The 24,336-nt window shown below is 44.6% G+C and overlaps 1 protein-coding gene across 1 annotated transcript in view; it reads left to right on the plus strand.

The window, feature by feature from the left end:
- LOC121007728 (prolyl endopeptidase FAP-like) overlaps positions 1 to 24,336 on the plus strand; it is a 154,594-nt gene that overhangs the window by 22,885 nt on the left and 107,373 nt on the right. Inside the window, exons 3-4 of the mRNA XM_040439869.1 lie at positions 19,075 to 19,173; positions 23,990 to 24,084. Of these exons, the coding sequence (XP_040295803.1) occupies positions 19,075 to 19,173; positions 23,990 to 24,084 (194 nt within the window). The remainder of the gene's footprint in view (positions 1 to 19,074; positions 19,174 to 23,989; positions 24,085 to 24,336) is intronic.

Raw genomic sequence — 24,336 nt, forward strand, 5'->3', positions numbered from 1 at the left:
GTTTTCTTCATTGGTGGCGCAGTGGCCACAGCCCCTCCCCTCCTTCTCCTGTCTCTCTTCTTATTGGCAGCAGGCAGGTCAGACAGGGGAGGGGGAGATGGAGGGGGCGCCCCGAGGGAGAACACAAGTACAGCCTCGCCTGCCGCAGATTACATTGCGAGCTGTCGGCCCTGTTACTATGGCGCCCTGTGCGGCCGCACAGCCCGCACACCCCAAAGGCCGGCCCTGAGGTGTATCACAAAACGCAAGTGGCTTGGTGTTTGTTCACACGCAAGAAAAGTCCATAGACAATAAAAGTCACCTTTTCTCCTGGGTGTTAATTCGCAGTTCAGCCTCATCAAGTCCTTAGGCGGCCTGGTCGCCTTTAGAGGGGCCTGAGTCCTCCAGCCTGGCTTAAACCTCAAATCTCAGCATAGCCCTCAGTTCACAGCACACAGACTCCTGAGCTCCACTGTCAGAGGGAGGTAAATCCACACCTGGCAGTGCTGGCTGGTTTTTATGCCTTTAAAAACCCGACCTGGAACATGGGGAGTAGTCACCCACCCAGCACTTTGACTACTCCCAGTAAGAGCCGTCCCGGGTCAGCTATGAAAGCCATGTTAAATCTCACGGTGTCAATTAGCAATAGCTGCTGCTGACACATAAAATACCGGCTCTTACTTCACCGAGGCCAGGAACCTCGGTGACACATACCTTCCATCCGCAATGATTCCATGTACCTTCTTACAGGGCCCACATGCTATGGGTGCTGCATTACAGCTCTGCGCTACTTGGAGTTTGTACTGATCAAGGATAGATTGACCTGCGGAAGATTTGTTGTCGAAAGATTAATTCATATGTATGAATGGAGATGTTTCTGCAGTATGTACGTGGATTTCTGCAAACCCCATTCAGATGTGTAGATCATCGCAGAAATGTTTGCAACAAATCTCCTGTGTGAATATACCCTAGAGGTACCTGTACACGGGTGCGGTGTCCAAAACAGCATTTCTGCACCAAATCCGCACCAAAATCCACATGTGTTGCTTGTGAATTTGGTGCGGTTTTTCCCTAATCTCACCCTTTTCATTGCAAAGGGGAAATCCGCACAAAAAATCCACACAGACAATTGACATGCTGCAGATTTCTAAATCCGCCCGGCAGGTCAATTTCTGCACGGAAAACTAAGAAAAGCGTTCATGAGATTTGTCAGATCTTATTCACTTTGTTGGTACTGTATTACACAGTGATTTTTCTGTATAGAAATCTGCATGGAAAAACGGCGTGCAATCCTCAACATGTGCAGGTAGCCTAATATGTTCACATATGCATGATCACTATCCAAGACGTATCCTAGTATGTGCACATATGCAAGAGCACTATGTAAGCGGTAGCCTAAAATGTTCACATATGTATGAGCACTATCCAAGTGGTAGCTTAGTATGTCCACATATGCCTGAGCACTACCCAAGACGTATCCTAGTATGTGCACATATGCATGAGCACTATCCAAGCAGTAGCCTAGTATGTCCACATATGTATGAGCAATATCCAAGTGGTAGCTTAGTATGTCCACATATGCCTGAGCACTACCCAAGCGGCAGCCTAAAATGTCCACATATTCATGAGCACTATCCAAGCGGTAGCCTAGTATGTCCACATATATATGAGCAATATCCAAGTGGGAGCTTAGTATGTCCACATATGCCTGAGCTCTCTTTAACGGTAGCCTAGCATGTCCACATATGCAAGAGTGCTCTCCAAGTGGTAACCTAGTATGTCCACATATGCAAGAGTGCTCTCCAAGTAGTAGCTTAGTATGTCCACATATGCAAGCGTGCTCTCCAAGTGGTAACCTAGTATGTCCACATATGCAAGAGTGCTCTCCAAGTAGTAGCTTAGTATGTCCACATATGCAAGAGTGCTCTCCAAGTAGTAGCTTAGTATGTCCACATATGCAAGAGTGCTCTCCAAGTGGTAGCTTAGTATGTCCACATATGCAAGAGTGCTCTCCAAGTGGTAGCTTAGTATGTCCACATATACATGAGCTCTCTTTAACGGTAGCCTAGCATGTACACATATGTATGAGCACTATCCAAGTGTTAGCTTAGTATGTCCATATATACATGTGCACTATCCAAGCTGTAAAGGATTTCTTAAAGGAACATAGTATGGGATATGTGTATACATGGGTGCTGCTGACAATGGAATGTAATGGAGTACTTATCGACCTTTCAAATATTGCGTAATGTCTTATTGCTGATAATTAAAAATTCCTATGATTGTGGCTGATTGAGCACCATTTTTAGAGACTTCCAGACAGTGACACTTAATTACTAATGATAGACACTTACTGTAATTACTAATGAACTGGCAGGATGACATAGAAGCATAGTCACAGTTTCTGAGCTGCACATCCTGCTTCACTGTCACATCCCTCTTATTTATCACTTCTCACTTAAAAGAGGATGTCCTAGAAGAAGAGGTCATAGATAAGAGAGAGGAAGCATCAGGCACAAGCAATGATTGCAATGGATGCAGGCTCGGACTGGCCCACAGGGGTGCAGGTGAATCCTTTGGTGGCCCCGTGAGCAAGGTGGGCCCCTAGTTCTCCACCCTCTGCACAAGTGGCACATAACACAGTAGACTTACTGTACTACATACATATATTCAATGTACAGCACCTCAACCAGCCTATGTTCATGGAAAAACTTGATAGATTATTCAAGAAACTCCCCAGTTTATCATTATAGACACGATCAGAGCTGAGATGACTTCCAGGTATAGAGGAACGCTAGTCAGTATAGTTCTATATATTCGCGAAATCGAATATTAGTTTTTTTTTTTTGTTTGTTTTTTCATCTGAAAATATAGGATTCCTCCCTGCTTCTTGCTTGTGGGTCAATGAGCCATTGGCCCACAAGCAACTGAATTGAAGCTGGAAGGAATCACGTTTTCAGATGGACCAAATATGACGAATATTCGAAATAAAGAATATATTGCTGTATATTCGATTTTAGAATATTCGTCCTATTCTAATCTAAACCAATAATCTCGGTTATAATATTCGAGTTCACGAATATTACAACAGAAAAATAGTAATGGTTAATACGTGTGCCCGACCGCATGACAAAATCGTTATTTAATCAACTTCAGCATACACCTCCCCGACAAGCGTCCCCGTCACCATGGGAACGCCAGTGGGTTAGAAAATACCATCGGATCTGAGTTTTCCCTGAGACCGTAAAAACTCAGATCCGATGGTATATTCTAACCCACAGGCGTTCCCATGGTTACGGGGACGCTTGTCGGGGAGCAGTATGCCAAAGTGGAATATTATTGCTCTAACTTCGTCTTTTAGAATATTCGTAATATTGCTCTAACTTCGTCTTTTAGAATATTACGAATATTCTAAAAGACGAAGTTAGAGCAATATTAAGAATATTCGTAAAATACACATATAGATTGTAATTTACCTAATATACTGCTATAGTAATTTTTTTTAATAGTGTACATATTTTCCAAAACTGAAGTTCAGAAGAGGCAAAAAAAATTAGACAAAAAAAAAAGGATTATAGCACTATATTAGCTAAATTACAATCTATATGTGTATTTTACGAAAATTCGTAATATTGCTCTAACTTCGTCTTTTAGAATATTACGAATATTCTAAAAGACGAAGTTAGAGCAATATTAAGAATATTCGTAAAATACACATATTAGCCTAGCCATAGCCAATTAGTCGAACGTTGCCTTATACTGTCAAAAGAACAATCGCAATACGCGATTAATTAAATCGCATATTATTCACGATAAATGGAATAATGACGAATATTCGATTTCGACGAATATAAGACGAATATTCAATCGAATATTCGCGAAATATCGCGAAATCGAATATGGCACCTCCCACTCATCACTACTAGGCACCCCAGTCCAACACTGCATGGATGGAATGTACTAAAATCACAAACTTTGTTTAGTTCACTGCAGGGCGTCGCTAGGTCAAAACATTCGGGGCTTGAGCCCCTGATGTTTTGTCCAGGGCCCCGAATGTTACGGCTGGTAGCTATACAACTGCCTCGCCGACCTAAGGACGGCAATACAGTTGAATTACTGTGGCCGCTTGCTTGTAGAATGGCGCGGGCGGTCGCCAAGCAACTGCCTGTCATCGCTCACGCCTGCGCCAAGACACAGATGCCGCGGTGACTTCAACCTGCCCGTCTGAATCCAGAAGGCTGCAACTTGAACCTTCGGCGGTGGGAAGTCAGGTGAGTATTTTTTTATATCTTGTCCACAGTGGGGGCTTAGTGAATGCTATGGGCACTAAATGTTGGCATTATACCTGCTGGATCCACTGGGAAATTGATTATAACTATAGGGGCCTTTGCAAGTACTGGGGACACTGAAGAGGTCATATAAATCACTGAAGAAAATGCACCAAAAGGATATGTCACTGACTAAACTAGCTGGTCATACAAGCAGATATTAAAAGCTGAGACTTCCGCCAATATGTTCCTGTCAGGAAGATATCGGAGCCCATCATTGCACCACGTCACGGTCACTCAGCATGGCAAAGGGTCCTACCACTACGCTAACTATGGTGTGAACACGGTCTGAAGGTGATGTGATCCAGCTCACAGCCCAGCCTGCACACAAATGCCTAGCAGGACAGCCAGTGCAATGTGAACAAAGCAGGACTGTGAGCCCCACCCATATCAGACCATGTGATGAAGGATTCCAGGTGCAAAGGAATGTTCAATTGCCAAATGAAGGCACATTCAAGACATATAAAACAAAATCACTGTAGAATTGCAGTGGCCAATATGGCGGAACTGCTCAGACCCCAAACACTGTAGCGTGTTTCTCATTGGGCGAGCAGTCCCATCGCATGTGAACCACAGAAATATCGTGAGCAGCTCCTCCATATCTGCCACGATATTTCTGTGGTTCACATGCGATGGGACTGCTCGCCCAATGAGAAACACGCTACAGTGTTTGGGGTCTGAGCAGTTCCGCCATATTGGCCACTGCAATTCTACAGTGACACTGAAGAGGTCATTTTACATGGGGGCACTATGTGGGGGCCATTATAACTGGCACTATAAGTATTGCTGGAACTACAGGGGGCATTATACCTTGTGGGGCACTATAGGAGGGTATTATAACTATAGGGGGAACCACAGGAGGGCCTTATAACTACTTGGGCACTATAGGAGGATATTATACCTATAGGGCAGAACAGGAGAGACTTATTACTACTGGGGCACTACAGGAGGATATTATACCTATTTGAGGCACCACAGGAAGGCCTTATTACTACCGGGACACCACAGGAGGGTATTATAACTATTGGGGGCACCACAGGAGGGACTTATTACTACTAGGGCACTACAGGAGGGCATTAAACCTATACCGGGCACCACAGAAAAGCCATACTGTTATGGGGGATCTGTGGATGGCACTGTTATGGGGGGATCTGTGGATGGCACTGTTATGGGGGGATCTGTGGATGACACTGTTATGGGGGGATCTGTGGATGACACTGTTATGGGGGGATCTGTGGATGACACTGTTATGGGGGGATCTGTGGATGGCACTGTTATGGGGGATCTGTGGATGACACTGTTATGGGGGATCTGTGGATGGCACTGTTATGGGAGATCTGTGGATGACACTGTTATGGGGGGATCTGTGGATGGCACTGTTATGGGGGGATCTGTGGATGGCACTGTTATGGGAGATCTGTGGATGGCACTGTTATGGGGGGACCTGTGGATGGCACTGTTATGGGGGATCTGTGGATGACACTGTTATGGGGGATCTGTGGATGACACTGTTATGGGGGATCTGTGGATGGCACTGTTATGGGGGGATCTGTGGATGACACTGTTATGGGGATCTGTGGATGGCACTGTTATGGGGGGATCTGTGGATGGCAATGTTATGGGGGATCTGTGGATGGCAATGTTATGGGGGATCTGTGGATGGCACTCTTATGGGGGCGCTGTGGCTGACACTGTTATGGGGCTGGTCTGTGGCTGACACTTATTGGGGTCTGTGGCTGACACTGTTATGGGGGTATATGTGGTTGACACTGTTATGGGGGTATCTGTGGGTGACACTGTTATGGGGCTGGTCTGGGGCTGACACTTATTGGGGTCTGTAGGTGACACTTATTGGGGTCTGTGGCTGACACTGTTATGGGGGTATCTGTGGATGACACATAGCATCTTATGCTATGTGTCATCCACAGATCCCCCCATAACAGTGTCGCTGTTTAGTGTGAATGTGATGGCAGCGGGGCCCGGTGCAGTCACTGTATTGCACCGGCCCCGCTCAGAGTAGTAATACTTTGAATAACTGTAATAATAATAACGATCTTCACTTCTTCACTTACTACATGGTGAGGCAGCAGGCCAGGCACTGGCAGCGTAACTCAATACGTCATGCGCCTGCGCCGACTGCTTCATTCATGCAGTGGGCAGAGCAGGGGCATCACTTAGTGAGTTACGCTACCAGTGCCTGGCCGCCCGCCAGGCCTCCTGCCTCACCATGTAGTAAGTGAGCGGGGCAGGTGCAATACAGTGACTGCCCCCCGCTGCCATTACAATAGGATACTGCACATGTAGTGTCCGTGGAGTGTGTGCCGATGGAGCGGCGTCTGGCCGCACTGCGCGTGTGGGGAAGCGGGCGCATGCGCAGTGCGGCATAATGAGTAAGATAGCCGGCTCTCAGTGTGGACGGCTCCCCGGGATCTGTGACGGCTGCGCTGTCCCGTGTGCTCCGGGCAGAGTATAACTCTGAAAGCCGCTGTGCCCGGCTCCCGGCATCCTCCTCCCTGAGCGCTGCTGTCCCGCCGCTGTGCCCTCGAACCCGGCTCTGCAACCTGGATTGGCCTGTGTGTGTGTGTCCGTCCACTGCGCATGCGCACTTCTATAATCGGCACACACGCACGCACGGACACCAGCCCTGAGCACATACTCAGGGCTTTTATTAGTATAGATAATATTTTCTCTTACTGTAATACTGACTTATATGTAGCTGTAATATGCGTCACTGGCACTCACTTTTGGCTGAGACTGCAGACTGGTAGTGCTGAGACCACTTGCACTGTGACTGGTGACTGATACAGCTGTCACTGACTGGTGGTGCTGAGACCACTCACACTGTGACTGGTGGCTGATACGGCTGGCACTGACTGGTGGTGCTGAGAGCACTGACACTGTGACTGGTGGCTGATACTGCTGGCACTGACTGCTGGCACTGACTGGTGGTGCTGAGACTGTGGGCACTGTGATTGGTGCCTGAGATGGCTGGCACGGACTGGTAGTGCTGAGACTGCAGCTGATGGCTGAAACAGCTGGCACTTACTGGTGGCTGAGATGACTGGCAGTGCCACGTGGTGCTGAGACTGCTGTCACTGTGACTAGTGTCTGATGCGGCTGGCACTGACTGGTGGCGCTGAGACCACTGGCACTGTGACTGGTGGCTGATAGAGCTGGCACTAACTGGTGGTGCTGAAACCACTGTCACTCTGACTGGTGACTAATACGCTTGGCACTGACTGGTGGTGCTGAGACTTCTGTCACTGTGACTGGTGGCTGATACGGCTGGCACTGACTGGTGGCGCTTAGACCACTGGCACTGTGACTGGTGGCTGATACAGCTGGCACTGACTGCTAGGACTGACTGGTGGTGCTGAGACTATGGGCACTGTGACTGGTGCCTGAGATGGCTGGCACGAACTGCTGGCACTGACTGGTGGTGCTGAGACTGCAGCTGATGGCTGAAACAGCTGGCGCTGACTTGGCTGAGACAACTGGCAGTGCCACGTGGTGCTGAGACCGCTGGTGCGTTTTGGTGTCCGCCTGGCGGTGTGGAGCCAAACGGATCCGTCCTAACTTACAATGTAAGTCAATGGGGACGGATCAGTTTACATTGACACAATATTGGTGCAATTGTAAACGGATCCGTCCCCCATTGACATTCAATGTAAAGTCAGGAGTCCCTATTTTAGGCTACTTTCACACCTGCGCTAGGTGCGAATGCGTCTGGTATCTGCACAGACGGATCCGCACCTATAAATGCAAACAATGGTATCCGTTCAGTGCGGATCCGTCTGCATAACAGCTTTTTCAGATCTGAGTTTTCACTATCATGGTGATGGGGACGCTTCAAGTTAGAATATACTAAGAACTGTGTACATAACTGCCCCCTGCTGCCTGGCAGCACCCGATCTCTTACAGGGGGCTGTGATTCGCACAATTAACCCCTCAGGTGCCAGACCCCCCTCCCTTCCCAGTATTAAAAGCATTGGTGGCCAGTGCGGCCCCCCCATCCCTCCCTCCCCAGTATTAAAAGCATTGGTGGCCAGTGCGGCCCCCCCCTCCTTCCCCAGTATTAAAAGCATTGGTGGCCAGTGCGGCCCCCCCCTCCCCAGTATTAAAAGCATTGGTGGCCAGTGCGGCCCCCCCTCAATTGTGCGGATCACAGCCCCCTGTAAGAGATCAGGTGCTGCCAGGCAGCAGGGGGCCGTTATGTCCACAGTTCTTAGTATATTCTAACTTGAAGCGTCCCCATCACCATGGGAACGCCTCTGTGTTAGAATATACTGTCGGATCTGAGTTTTCACGATCTAACTCAAATCCGATGGTATATTCTAACATAGAGGCGTTCCCATGGTGATGGGGACGCTTCAAGTTAAAATATAACATCGGATTGGAGAAAACTCCGATCCGATGGTATATAATCGGCACACACTCACTCTACTGTGTGTGTGGAGTGTGCTGATTGGTTTGTGCACTGCGTGTGTGCTGATTGGTTTGTGCGCTGCGCATGCGCACTTCACTAATCGGCACACACGCACGGACAACAGCCCTGAGCACGTACACAGGGCTTTTATTAGTATAGATGGGCACTACAGGAGGATATTATACCTATTGGGGGCACCACAGGAAATTCTTATTACTACTAGGGCACTACAGGAGGATATTATACCTATTCAGGGCACCACAGGAGGGCATTATTACTACCGGGACACTACAGGAAAGTATTATACCTACTGGTGCACTACAGAAGGATATTATACCTATTGGAGGCCCCACAGGAGAGCATTATTAGTACTGGGGCACTGTAGGAGGGCATTATTTATATAGAGGTATCACAGGAGGGCCTTCTTACTGCTAGGGCAGTACAGGAGGGTATTATACCTATTGGTGGCACCACAGGAGGGAATTAAACTACAGGGGAGCACTATAACTACAGGGGCACTATAGGTGCAGCCAGTCGCAGGGGCAACACGTGAGGTGCACGGTGGACCGATGAGGGGTAAAATGATATAACACACAGTTCATCAGTTTACTCACGGTTAGCAGATAGCCTCCCTGGGCTGCCAGCACAGTGTTGAGGTGGACAGCATGAAATCCTCCGGGGCACGCTCTGTGGTAGGGAAGCATCAGCCAAGATGGTGGTTGAGGTGCCCTTGATGTTAGGGGTGCTTAGGGTGCTTGTTGCGGCTGAGTACCTTGATGGTTTTTGTCATAACGCCGGTACCGTTAATGGTGGTACAACCAAAGGTAGTAATAATGAGGTAGACAGTGGTGAAATGTAACTCACAACTTTTACTTTAGATGTCTTTGGTTGCAGCAGTACAAAAATGCAGTTTCTTGATGGTACAGAGTTGATTCTGCAAATCCACTGTTTCTAGGCTTTTCAGGTTTTTAGTTTTGGGAACAGTGGGTTATTTTCAATATCAGTGCAATTTTGGTGAGGTTGCCGGAGGCTATGGTATCCTTCACCTGAATATCCCAAAGGTCCTTTATGCCTGACTTGTGGCTTTTATCCTTTGGATGTATATAAGTCTGTCCTTTTGTCCCTTGCTGGACTAAAACTTTTCCTCAGAGCTGAAGTGCTGGATCTGCACCTTTTCACTCTCTCAGTATCTACTTACTGATCTCCACACTGACCTGTCTCCACTAATCTGAACTCTGGTCTCAACTAAACTCCATTCTTAATCTGCCTCACTCGGCCTGACCTAGGTCTATATATGACCTGTACTTTATCCCCATCTAGTGGTGGGATGTATAAATTACACCTAATAGGCCTGTTACCAGGGATTTTTAAGATACATTAATGCAAAGTTATACCATACTGTACAATGTGCAATTGTTGAGATCAAAAAGTACTTTTAAGCAGTGCCCCCACACACGTAGTGGGACGCTGCATAGGGGGCATTAGACAGTAACCACTGGGGGTCTTATAGGGGACATTATATGTTCTGCCCAGCAGACATGTCTAGACATGCAATCTCACGTACAGGCAGCCATTTTACCATGTGCTTCAGTGTTAATGTAATGCTATAGTACATGCTATGCTTAATACTTATACATGTTATTTGTATTCTTGTAGTTTTACCGCACACTTGTCCAATCTCTCACCCACGCGCATCGCGCAGAGATGCCCTCCTGTGGTGCCCCCAACATTATAACTACTATAATGGTGGATAAATACTGCAGGGGGGCCTTGTTAATATTATAGAGAGCCTTATTACTGCTGGGTGCACTATGGTGGCCATTATTATTGGGCACAATATGGAGGGCACTATCACTAACAGGGGCACTCTTGGGGAGTAGTATCATTATTGGGGGTATTATCAGTATTACTAAGAAGGGCACTCTGGGAGGGAATTATTGCTATAAGTAGGACTTTTATATTACTATAGATCAGGCATCCTCAAACTGCAGCCCTCCAGCTGTTGTAAAACTACAACTCCCACAATGCCCTGCTGTAGGCTGATACCTGTAGGCTGTTCGGGCATGCTGGGAGTTGTAGTTTTGCAACAGCTGGAGGGCCGCAGTTTGAGGATGCCTGCTATAGATGGACTAATCTGTATAGCAGTATAATTTCTGTGGTATAGTATTTAGGGGCATTGGGGAGCACAGTAGGCACAGTATTCTGGGCAGCACCAGAATAATACTGTTGGGGCAGCAGGATGGGGAGGATGATGATATTAGAAAAATGAGGAACTTAAGATGACTGGTAGACTCTGCAGAGACTAGGTGCAGTTGAAAGAAGTTGTCTGGCCCGAATGGAGAAGAAGGGGAAAGAAAATGTCTACATCAGAGGAGACATCATCTGGGAGTTACTGGATCTGAGAGGTATATAGTGCTGTATGTTTGATAGTGTCCATGCAGCAAGTAAAATATGTCTTTAGTCCTAGGGCGAGCTTGTATGGCACATATGTATTGGGGCTTGGGCCCCGGATCTTTTGAGACCGTAGAAACGCCCCTGGTTCACTGGCACAAGCCAATTTGCAGCAGACTACAAGAACTAGCTCCCCCCCCCCCCCCCTTTTTTTACCAAACTCACCCCCCCCCCCCCCCCCCTCATAATTAGGAATGCATTCAGGTTATTTACAGTTCAGGATATGGTAGTTCAAACGAAGAATCTGTCAGTCTACACATTCATGTCCTCATGAATTTATTAATGTTGTTGTTCTCTTTCCGTTTCGGGCTTGTCCCCTATATATATACCAAGAATAATATAGGTATAAGCACTGTCTGCCTATACCCAGAGCACATAGTTCAACCCCCCAATCTAGTTCTTTTTACTGCAAATCACAGTGGAACGCAGAGCAAGCCGCTCGGGATCACGTGACATTTGGGTGAAACGCATTTCAGCGCCACCTACGTCACGTGACGTCCACATTACGTAACCATAAGTCAATCTCCTCCGTGTGTAGCCGTGGAGCGCTGGGCGCGGAAGCCGGGGCCAGATGACGCATAGGTGGAACGCACATCAGTGCCGCCGGCGTTGTATGACATCCGGATCATGTGCCCAGCGCTCCCGGGAACCCATACAGTTAAAAACAGCGCGCACATGGACATGTGTCCTGTAATCCAGAGCCATTTAACATAAGGAGTCACACTATGGTAAATTACTTTGTTATCAGCTACCAGTGTATTACCCTATGAACCATTACTAATGATTATCAGTCTTTCCTACACGGCTATTTAGGTGATTACCATTCCCTTTATACTTTTACCACAGAAGCCCTACCATGAACCCATGTTCAGCTTCTCACTATGGTTATTTATACTATAATTCGCTATAATATAACCTCTGACTTGGATACTATTCAGTTTTATACATTGGGTACCATATACTCTCCTTTGGATCATGCATATATCTTGATTTAATTGCTTGGCTTTTATTCGTTTGTTGATTATGCACTTTTTCAATTTCATTTATATCTTTGCATATATATCCAGTCACTTATAGAGTTCATATTGTTTCATCTTAGATAATAGACCGCTGAAGAAGGCCTTGACAGGCCGAAACGTCCGGTCGCCAAATCTAGTGAATGTGACTACTTAAAAATTTCTGAAATGTAACTGGATCATAAATCCCATGTGATGTAACACTAATAAATGTCATAAACTGCAGACAAAAGAAGCTGTGTGCCGCAATTCTCTACTATTTGGCAACAACTTACAAGTCCTTGCTGGCGTCACACCTGTGACAGGTCTTAGAAGGTCTGAAAGATTATCTGCACATTAGTGATCTGACAGCCTCTTTTGGTTTCACTTTGTCTGTGTGTTGCTAGTATGTCCACACCTCCTGTTCAGGTGTGGCTCATGTGACCTTTACCTATCCCTATTTAGTCTGACTTCACATATCACTCCTCGCTCTGGATAGCCTCATTTGGTTTTGGAAGAGCTGGAGTGTGGTTCTTGTTGAAGTCCTGTTCATCCATCATCCTCAGAAGTTAAGTGTTTCGCTTGTTGTGTTTTGTATCCCCCCCCCCCCCCGGTTGTTTATTAGGCCTCAGCAAGATTCTGGTTCCTTCACCAGGGAAGGAACGGGTTGTCTCTGCCTTGTGATTATCTTTAGGGCATCCGAGGGTCACAAGGGTTTTCTAGGTTCCTGTGTATGGGCATCTCTACCATCGAGAAGTGCCCATACGGATAGGAGTTAGGGCCAGGAGCAGGGTTTTGGGTGGTGTCCCTTTTCCTTCACTAGCGGTGAGGCCTAGTGTCTTTCCCCTTCCTTCTTGTTGTCTTTTGGTGTTCTCCCCTACTACATCCGTGACAGCTGGCGCCGGCAACAACGGTGTGTGGTGCTCCACCTCCATAATATTACAAGAACCAGTATAACTTCTGTTATGCATTATACAGTAAATTGATAATTATAATATTACAATCTACTCCTTAACTGTATGAAATAATGACGGCCTGTGGTCAATAAACCATGATAATCTCCTCTTCAGCAGATTATAAGGCGGCAGGCTTCTCTTTTTTTCCATGGCATGGAGGCAAGCAAGCATGAATGGTGACAAATCTAAAAAGCCTTTTATCTCTTTTCCTGGATCAGCTGAGGTATAGTTCTCCTCCACAGTGACTATTAGTTTCAGCACGGTACACATGTCAGCTCCACTATTGACACTGGTCACCGTCTCCAGTAATGCCAAAGGAAACTGTCAGGCAGATTAAGTGTGAATAAGCCGTCTGTAAATAAATCTCCATTTCAAAGCAAATATTTACTGTGGAGACACTCACTGAACGTTCTCATCAAAGTTCAAGGAAGGGGAACGTGAGCAAGACAGCACGAGGCATAGGTATCAAAATGTATTCTATGCCAATCAGTATAAAACTATCAGGATAGATGATTTAGGAAGATCCCAGATAAAAGTGACGCAGATGGCAGAGTAGTTCAGCTCTGCGTGTTAGTTTGCATGTCTAACCAGTAGAGGTATGCTACAGTAAAAGATGCTTCAAAGAGGTTTCTCTTCGTTTATGAGTGAAGAAGAGGGAACTTACTAATTTTCAGATTTGTCAGTCCATAGGCTACCATGGGAGAATCAGTTTGCGCATTGAATATCCAAAATTTCTGCATACAGTTTGCGGGAGGATCCAAACTCTGGGACCCCCCCCCCCTCCCCCCCCCCCCCCCCCCCCTCCAGTCACAAAATTTTCTCCATTCATTTTCTAGCCAAGTACAGTACTCGGCTATGTCCCATAGACAAGCTTGGAACTCTGAGTACGGTGGGCTTAAAGGGGTTATCCCATGACTAATGTAAAAAATGAAACTCAGAGATCATATAGTACACGAGAGATCATATAGTACATGGCAATCTCTTTCTAACAAAGCTAGAACCAGCCCTGTACCTCACATGGATCCAGAGATCTCCACATTCATTGCTCTGCTAGATTTATATCAAGCTGACAGCTCAAGGGGAGTGTCTTTTCTGCTGCAGCTCAGGGGGTGTGTCTCAGCTCTCCCTATCACAGCTCAGGGGGCGTGTCTCAGCTCTCCCTATCACAGCTCAGGAGGCATTTAAAGGATGAAACTGAGCATGTGCGGCCATCTCAGTGAGAAGGACAAAGAAATAAGAAAAAAGCAAACAGCAGGTGGCGCTATACAGATACATTTTACTGAATAACTCAGTGGCTATGCAAAATTTTGAACCCAGAAGCTGGTTTGAAAACTGTAGAATATTTATTGTTGGACAACCCCTTTAAGTAGCGCATTTCAATCATAGGCTATGTGTCCATATAAAAAAAATGGGTAATTATTTAATAGTCTACCCAGTTTATTATTATACATGCATCAGGTACATCCTCTTTCATCAGGGACCTTCCTTCTCAAATTCCTTGCAGGGGACCCCCCAATCATCTTGTAGGATCCTGTTGCTACCTGCTGCTTCGTGAGCAGATAATCTTTGCATGTTGCTTTAATGGGCCCCCTGAATCAATTTTAATGGTGGGTCCTAGGGATCCCAGTCCGATGCTGCCCATTGATAATGAATGTAGAGGCAGCACATATGCTCAACCTGCCGATCCATTCATTCGTGGGAACAGGACCCCCATTCTTGTGAATGTCTGGTGTCCCAGAGGTCGGATAGGGGAATAAGTTAATACCATGACACAATCACTTTAAACGTTTTTATGTGAAGGATATTGGTATTTAGTAAATATTGTATTGTATTTATTTATAGTATGGAGACGGACAGCAATAGGCATCATTATGTTGCTTACAAGTAGCTGATTAAGCCACAGTGGGGTAGCATCAACTTGAATCCAATAGAAATTAATTAGATCTGGATTATGTTGTTTTTTTGGGTGTTTATTTAAAGGGATTGTCTCACTTCAGCAGATGAGATTTATCATGTAGACAAAGTTAATACCAGGCCCTTACTAATGTATTGTGACTGTCCATATTGCCTCCTTTGCTGGCTGGATTCATTTTTCCATCACATTAGACACTGCTCGTATCCAGGAGTTACGACCACCCTGCAATCCAGCAGCGGTGGTCGTGCTTACACACTACACGAAAAGGCTCTGGCCTCTCTGGTGGCTGAGGCCGCACATAGTCCAGCACTTTTTCCTATATTGTGCAAGCACGACCACTACTACTGGATTACAGGGTGGTCGTAGCCATGGAAACGAGCCGTGTATAATGTGATGCAAATGAATGAAGCCAGCAAAGGAGGCAATATGGACAATCACAATACATTAGTAAGTGCCTTGTATTCATTTTCTCTACATGATAAATGCCATTGGCTGAAGTCAGACAACCTCTTTAATACAGTTTTTTGAGTGTAAACCTAAATAAAATACGCTGAAAATTCCAGTATACAAAAAATAAAAATACATATTTAGATGTCGGGAACCGTATACAGTGACTCACAACCTTGTTTTTCTGTTTTCATGTCTGCAGTTGAATACATATTCCATATGCAGTTTGTTCCCTTGCAGTTGACAGGAACAAAACTCCTGCCACCCAGATGGCCAGTGCCTACATTTTTATATCATCATTTTTTTTTACATAGCCAACCCTAATATTTCACTTTCTGATAGTTAGCAGATGGGCCTTTTCACCACCTTTACTGATGGACAGTCACACGAAAAAGAGCAATATGGAACATTTAATTAATTGCCACTAATAGTAAAATTGAACAAATGCCAGATATAAAATTATTTCCATTGGTGTTAGTCTGAGATGCCGCACGAGAATGAAGGCCTGATACTGAAGAATATTTTTTTTTCTTGAATTTTTTTTTTCTGAAGCACAGCTATTGAACTCTTGAGGAGTCATACAAGTCTGTAAGGGTGTCTGTACAGAAGACGTTCAGGCGTAAAAAAAAAATAACAATAAAATCCACATTCTGCTTCACTTGTTTTGTAGACACAGAATCTGAAACGTTATGTTCTTAAGTTCTTGTCTCGAGAATGAAGAAAAAAATTTCAATCCATTTTTATTTTCTCTCCTGTCTTACCTAAAGCAAGAATTTAGCAAACTGATACATTTCAAAATAATTTGATAGTCCTAAATTCAAATGATTTGAGATGTTAAAGGGGTTGTCTCTCACTTCGGCAAGTGGCACTTATCATGTGGAGAAAGTGAATACAAGGCGCTTACTAATGCATCGTGTTTGTCCATATTGCCTCCTTTGCTAGTTTAAATGATTTTTCCAACGCTATACACTGCTAGTTTCCAGGAGTGACGACCACCCTACAATCGTGGTCGTGCTTGCACATTATAAGAAAAGGCACCGGCCCCTCTGGTGGACTGTGGGAGCGCTGAAATGGCACGCATGCGCAGCAGCTCCCATCCTGTCTACCTGAAGCCTGGCCACACACCAGGGGCGGACTGGGAACTTAAAGTGGCCCTGGAAAAAATACTAAAAGTGGCCCCATTTTGTAGTCGGGTCCAAATTGATAGAAAGCAGGGCCAACAATACCATATTGTGGCACATTATACCACCCCCAACAGAGCCAAATACCACAGTCCATCACAAAATACTGTCAGCAGCACAAAATACATCCCCAAAAACTTCCACTGGATGGCCGTGAGGAGGGCTCAAGCGGCCCTCTGGGCGTCGCCACACCAGGAAATTTCTGTATAAGGTCTATGGTCAATCCGCCCCTGCCACACACTTTAGATGTATTTTTGCTGAATTCACCAATTTTGACAGGATGCACTGACCATCTAAGGGTGCATTCACATCACCGTTTAGCTTTCCGTTTATCTGATCCATCAGAATAAGAAAGAGAGAGGAAAAAAAACAGTATCCTGTAAAAAAACGGATCCTGTTGCATCAGTTGTCATCCGTTTGAACCATTTCTGTCTGAGATAAAAAAATTTTAGACGGAAACAAAAGTACTGCATGCAGGACTTTTTTTTCCCATCTAAAAAACTTAAAACGGAAATGGCTCAAATGGGTGAAAACTGATGCAACAGGATCCGTTTTGTTTTACTGGATGCTGTAAAAAACGGATCCTATGCATAACTGACAGATCAGAAGAACGGAAAGCTAAACAGTGATGTGAACTCAGCCAAATTTGTACGCGGGCCAACATGCCCGATCTTTTGCTCTCGTAGAGATAAGCCGCTGCCAGGGGCATCTAGCGGCAGCTTTTTATCCCTCTCCCATTTGCAGCTGATGTATGCTCAGCTGTGTCTGAGAGGATCAGAAGAGAGAGCCGAGGGAGCATTACCTCATCTGCAATGTTGGCTTTCGGCTCGGTTCACTCTGCCATCAGAGGAACCTCTATTTGCAATCTTGGCAAATTTAATGAGCACCTCTGCTCTTTCCATCAAAGTGATGGAAGCCATGAGACAACCCAGAGGATCCCATTATAAGTCAAAGGAGTCTATCGGGCGCTGATGTATCTGTTGTGCGACGGATCCGGCAGAGAACTGGGACTTCTGTTATAAACAATAGTGTGAACTGAGCCTAGAACCTGCTTTTATCCAACATTTTGTCATTGTAAGGGTGGGTTAACGTTTGATGTAAGAAAATATTAGAAAAAAACTGTACAAAAATGCAGCACACCACATTCTTGTGGTGCAGAGTCCAGCACACCACGTTCTTGTATCCTGCAGAGTCCAGTAAAAAACGTATACAAATTCTTTACAATGGAACTCTATGGTGAACAGTGATGGTCAGTTCGCAGTGTTCGCCAGCGAACACATACGAGCCGCCATCTTTAATAAGGTAGACTCACCCGTCCGGCGATGCACAGGTAAGCCCTTACCTGTGCCGGGAACCAATCTGAAATCAAATGCAGTCACCGGGAGTCGGCAGTTCTGAGAACAGCCCGATAAAGGCCCCCCGGCGGCCGTTCTCGGAACTGCGTGCTCCCGGTGACTGCATTTGATTTCAGACCGCGGCACAGGTACAGGTAAGGGCTTACATGTGCATCGCCAGACGGGTGAGTCTACCTTATTAAAGATGGCAGCCCGCATGTGTTCGCTGGCGAACACTGCGAACTGACCATCACTGATGGTGAAGGATGCCAATGTATGGTATCAGTCTGAGGCATCCGTTTAACGTTTTTTTGTATACGTTAAACGGATGGGGAAAAAAGTGATGTGAAACCACACTAAGAACAACTAAAAAATCCAGGTTGGGGGATGGGGGAATGCCACAAACAATAGGTATTCTGATCTCAGCCATGAATGAATGAGATGGGAATACCACTTTAAAGAGCTTCTGTCACCATAGTGCTCGGCTTCTCTTAGATCAGGCATTATATCTCGTGATAAATGTGACCATGATTGCCTTCCAGTAACACTGCCGCTGCCCTGATTTTTATTCATGAATCCTAAAGGGGTTGCCCAGGATTTTGATACTGGTGGCTTATCCTAAGAATAGGTCATCAATATCTGATCAGTGCGGATTCCGACTCCCAGCATCCCCACCGATCAGCTGCTTGAACAGGTTGTGGTGATCCGTTGAGCACCGCAGCCTCTTCTTAGGCTAGTAAAGTCACATTCATTGCTCATATGGCCTAAGTACAGTACAGCTCAGTCCCATTCAAGTGAATGCGCTGCGATACCAAGCACGGCCACTATACAATGTACGGCGCTGGGCTTGGTGAACTGTGAGGAGGCTACAGCACTCACTGGATTGTCGCAGCCTCATCTAAAAGCTGATTGGCGGAAGTGCCGGGAGAGGGACCCCCACTGATCAGATATTGATGACCTATCCTGAGGATCAGGATCATTTCATTTAATTAACAAAGTTCCCTTATCAAAAATATAATTCATGTGTATGACCGGAATCTGCATATTGTAATATATTTTTAGGTTCTACAAGGAGAGAAGATGGTCTCCGCACGTTTACATTTGAAGATGTGTTCAACAGTACATTTTACACCCAGCAATATTATCACACGTGGATTTCAGGTAATAAATACTATTATTGTTTATCTATCTATCTATCTATTATCTATCTATCTATCTATCGTATCTACCGTATCTATCTATCTATCTATCTATCTATCTATCTATCTATTATCTATCTATCGTATCTACCGTATCTATCTATCTATTATCTCATATCTTTCTTTCTTTCTTTCATCTATGTCATATCTATCTACCGTATCTATCTATCTATCTATCTATCTATCTATCTATCTATCTATCTATCTATCTATCTATCTATCTGTGTCTGTCTGTCTATCTATTATCTATGTTCATCTATCTCTGCCTGTCACATGTATTTATCTGTCACTCATATAAAAAGATTGAAGGCAATAACACAGTGAGACCTTAGTAAAATGTAAATGTAATTTTTTATATTTATTTTTTTACAAACCTGGATTATGTTCAAATTTATTTTTGCAGATTTCTGACATTAACAGATGTTCTGTTTAATAAACTAGGTGCTAATAAATAGATGAACATGTCCTTCTAAAAGTTTCCCTCTAAGTAGTTATTAATCTATATTATAGATGTTTTCAGAGTAAATACATATGTTTTAGGGCAGTTAGTACATGTGGAAAATTCTCTGGCAGGGGACCAAAAGATGGAATTTTAATCTGTCCTTTGGCAGAAGATAAATATTGCTTATTTTGACCAACACTTTACAAAATAATGGAAGTCTTTTGGGAGCATCCCTTCCCTCGCCTACATTTGGGACACTCCTTTTTGGGTCTTTCTGGAAAATTTATGACATGATATACACTACTTACAAAAAGTTAGGGATATTTGGCTTGTGGGTGAAATTTGAGGATGAACCTAAAATGCACTCTAACCTTTACAGGTGAACTTAATGTGACCTTTTCTAAACCTTTGAATGCACATGTCCAGCTGTTCAATGTTTCAGTACTTTTTTGTACAACTTGCTGTTCTCTAACAAGGAGCTTAACGGAAAAATTCACAACAGGTGATTGATCCATGAATCCTCCTCATCATGCTGTTCACATTTTGACATCATGAGACCAAGACTACACCCAATAATTGATCAACAGTAACTCGCCATTGCGAGGTTTCAAGCAGGATGTTCTCAGACGGACGTGGCCACTTAGCTTAGAGTGTCACAGAATGTCATCAGCAAATTGTATCAGAGATACAAAGAGACTGAAAAAGTCACAGAAAGGCATAGAAGTGGATATGCTTTGGCCACATCCCACACTGATGACCGCTTCGTTTTGAACAACGCCCTGCGGAAAAGGATGATGAATGCCACACAACTCCAGGCACATTTAAGGGAGGTGAGAGGCACCCAAGTGTCACATCAGACCATTCTAAACCATTTACATCAGCGTGGTCTGCGTGCTAGACTACCTGCAAGGGTACCTGTCATCGTCTTGCATGGGCCAGGGAACATCTACGCTGGACAAGGGACCAGTGGGCCTCAGTGCTGTTCACTGATGAAAGTTGATTCACGCTGAGCAGAAATGATGGCCGGCAACGATGTTGGAGACATCAAAGATAGTGTTATACATCAGACAATGTTTGCCTTTGGGGGTGGTGGTGTTACCATGTGGGCAGGTGTGTTTAGTCAATGCAAAACTGCCCTACACTTTGTGAATGGTACAGTGACAAGCCCATACTACTTGAATAACATAATTAATCCAGTCATTGTGCCTCTGTGGGATCAGCTTGGTCGCCGTGGAGGCTCGTAACTCTGTACCCCAGAACCTCAATGACCTAAGGGCTGCCATGCCTCAGCAGACAGTAAGTCGACTTGTGAACAGCATGAGACATTGTTGTCAAGCTGTAATTGATGCTCAAGACCACATGACAAGTTATTGAGACACTGACATTTTTGTGGGGGTATACCCACCACTGGTGTTGGCTTTTGTTTCAATAAATTGTTTGAGATGAGGAAATCACTATTGCTTCTTTTACGTTGACTGCACCACCATCAACTTGGCCAAGTGGGAGTTAAGCTTGCGCACCAGCGGATTGTTGGGACGTACATTTGTTTTCTGGACATACATTCCATTATCGCTGGCTGGTAGTAGGAGGAAGGGTAGTCTGAGCGGGCCCCACCTTATGATTCTGATTGCCCCAAGTGCACTGCTGATACCACTGCCCCTACTGCCATTACCGTGGCTACAAGTGCCACTACTACCACCACATCTATGCATGAGGTGCTCTGCCTTTACTTGAACCTCCTCCTCATGACAGCCCAAATTATACTGTTCTCACACAAGTCAACAGGGGAAAACTATCTTGAGTATGTTCCATAGCACGTGGAAGGAGGCGCCCTATTAGAGGTGCAGCGAAGATAGAGAGGAGGCAACTGAAATGCTTCTCTCTCATTATGGGATCCTTGGGACCCCCTCCCAATTCCCTTCTCTATATTTTCCCTGAGTAACACTTTTGATACCACTTCCCCTACTGCTATCAGTTTGGCTACAAGTTCCACTGATTCAGGGGTTTCCTATAAATGAAAAGTCATGGGATTGGTACACAGCTTATTAAATAGTAATAGCAAAATTAATAAAGTGTCCTTCACCTTCTACAAACACATTTCACAATGGTATTGACAATTTACTTTGGTAATAATGCAGTTTTTGCAGTAAAATTTCTTTGAAGTAAGCAATATGATACAGGAATGCATTCACTAACATGGGTATAAGAATGCAATTTTTGCAGTAAAATGGCTTTGAACTACAGTATATGGTATCTTGCAGTAATACAATATGTTTATTGCAGTAAAAATAAAATACGTTGAATAACTGTCACGCTTCGGTGTGGGAGGGAAACACCACACCGAGCATAGGAGGGAAGGGGGGACAGGGAATCAGGCCAGAGAACTAGGGAAGGAAGATGGACATCTAGTGAAAACCCTAACCAAAATCCTGACTGACTACCAGTATGAACAGACCCCAAAGGTAGGTGAGTTCATACGCAGGAATACCTGTCAGCCCTATAGGACTCTGGTACTAATGGCAGGGACGAGACTACCTGTTCATCCAAAAGGAAGGACAAACAGGAGTCTACTTTAGGCCTACTACAAACAATAGGGAAATGCAACACACAGAACCCAAACAAAATACAAAAGGGAAAAGAAAGACTTAACTTCGAAAGGGGCCATGAAAGCACCAGGAACTCCGCCAAGATCCAACCACAAGCTATCCACAAGCACAGAAGCTAAAAAACCCCACAGCATTGTGGGAGAAGCAACTATAAAAAAGGAAGGTTAAATGACCACATTAGCAACACCTGGAGGCAAGGGGTGGTGCCATTACCAGAAACAACACAGACGCCTATTGATCCACAAGGAAAACCTGTCAGATCAAACCATGTGTTGCCACTCACTGTTGCCGGGACGTCCGTATGTCTTGGTACGTCCATGACAATAACATGGGTATAAAAATGGCATTATTGCAGTATTGCATTTGTTGTAATTATACATTATCTTGCAGTAATGTGCAACACATTTAGTAACATGGGTATAATGCACTGATATGCCCAGTAACAAGTGGCAAACTTAAACAGGTTTTTAAAGGTAAAGTAAATGTGCAAATGCTCAGCATTTGGAGAAGAATGTATGCTATTGGGGTGCTGGCAATAAGTCTATGAACTGTAGAAACTTTAGGTTTAAAAAAAAAGCTGTCTGTCTGTTCATATACAGAAAAAATAAGTTGCCAGCAGCTGTATAAAACACAGATGTGGGTGACCAGTCCCTCACTCTCTCTCTAGGCTTTCCCTGATGCAATTCTGGAAAATATACCCAATTATATATTTTTATTCTCTCCCCATACTATGCTTATAGTGTCCCTATCGTAATACATTAGTGGCTTGTGTCTGTAATAGCTTTTTTCAGACACTGCTCCAAAACACCCTTCCAGGACACAAGCTAAAGAGACAATGGTGAATCTTCTTTCTCAGCAAAAGGACCTGCCTGCACACTGCTCCCTGATTGGCTGATCAAGCTGTCTTCCTGCCTTTGAGCCAATCAGGTGAAGCCCCCTTCCCACTTCCTGCCAGTATCATGCGATCCTCCATCTTGTTTCTTACTCATTGTTTTTCCCCACCAATATTCACATGAAAATGGCGATGGGCACCGTTTTGACATGATTTGTCTGAAGCGAACTGCAAAAAAATTTGATTCGTTTGACAGATGAATTTTGTGAAATTTGTGACAAATCAATTTTGTTTAGAATCAATTTACTCATCTGAAAATGTACAGATGTACACATTTTTTTTGTCAACGTTCTTTGGGTGTAAGAATGCATCATCTCCTCCTAGTCCCTCTGCTCTATACATTCCTAGTTCACATTCAGGACTAATGAGATCGCACTAAATAACTGTAGGCACATTATAAAATTCATTTCAGTGTTAGAATTCACTAACTTAATTTTATATAATAAACCACAATACGGACTCATTTTAGATATAGTATTGCGGAAGCAATTCCTTGTCCTACTGCCGTTCTACTGGACTGGACTTAGATTACTATGGTGATTTAAAGAGGTTGCCCATCTCAGACACTGATGGCATATTGCTAGGATATGCCATCAATGTCAGAAAGGTGTGGGTTCCACCTTCTATCTCCAGACCGGTGCCCCCAATATGCAGGAGAAGATATTACTGCTGCTGTGCCCTGATGTCCATGCATGTACCATCCATATATGCCTGTACATTTGTTTTCTAAGTTGAGTTGCTCAAACATTGCATCCTATATATAGAAAGACATCTAAAACCGTATGTTGTTGTTTTTTGGTGCATTTACTATGAAATTTGCCTTCTCTTTTTTATGCAGAAAATGAATATATTCACAAAAATGAAGACAAAAATGTCCTAGTTTATAATATGGACACTGGTAGGACATCAATAATTCTGAAAAATACAACATTTGTAAGTGCACAAAGGATTTTTTTGCTATTATCTATCTATCTATCTATCTATCTATCTATCTATCTCTATCTAATATCTATATCCAGTGTTGTGGGCCCACTGTATGAATACATTCAAATATTACCTGCTCACACAGCAGCGGACAAGGCTCCCCGCAGCGAGAAGGTGGGTCCGCCGAAAAAGAGGATACTGGTTGGTCTGCCTCTGTACCCAGAAGCCATCTCAGACACCTGATGTATCTATAATAATAAA

Source organism: Bufo bufo, chromosome 7 (genome assembly GCF_905171765.1).
Source record: "Bufo bufo chromosome 7, aBufBuf1.1, whole genome shotgun sequence".
NCBI lineage: Eukaryota > Metazoa > Chordata > Amphibia > Anura > Bufonidae > Bufo > Bufo bufo.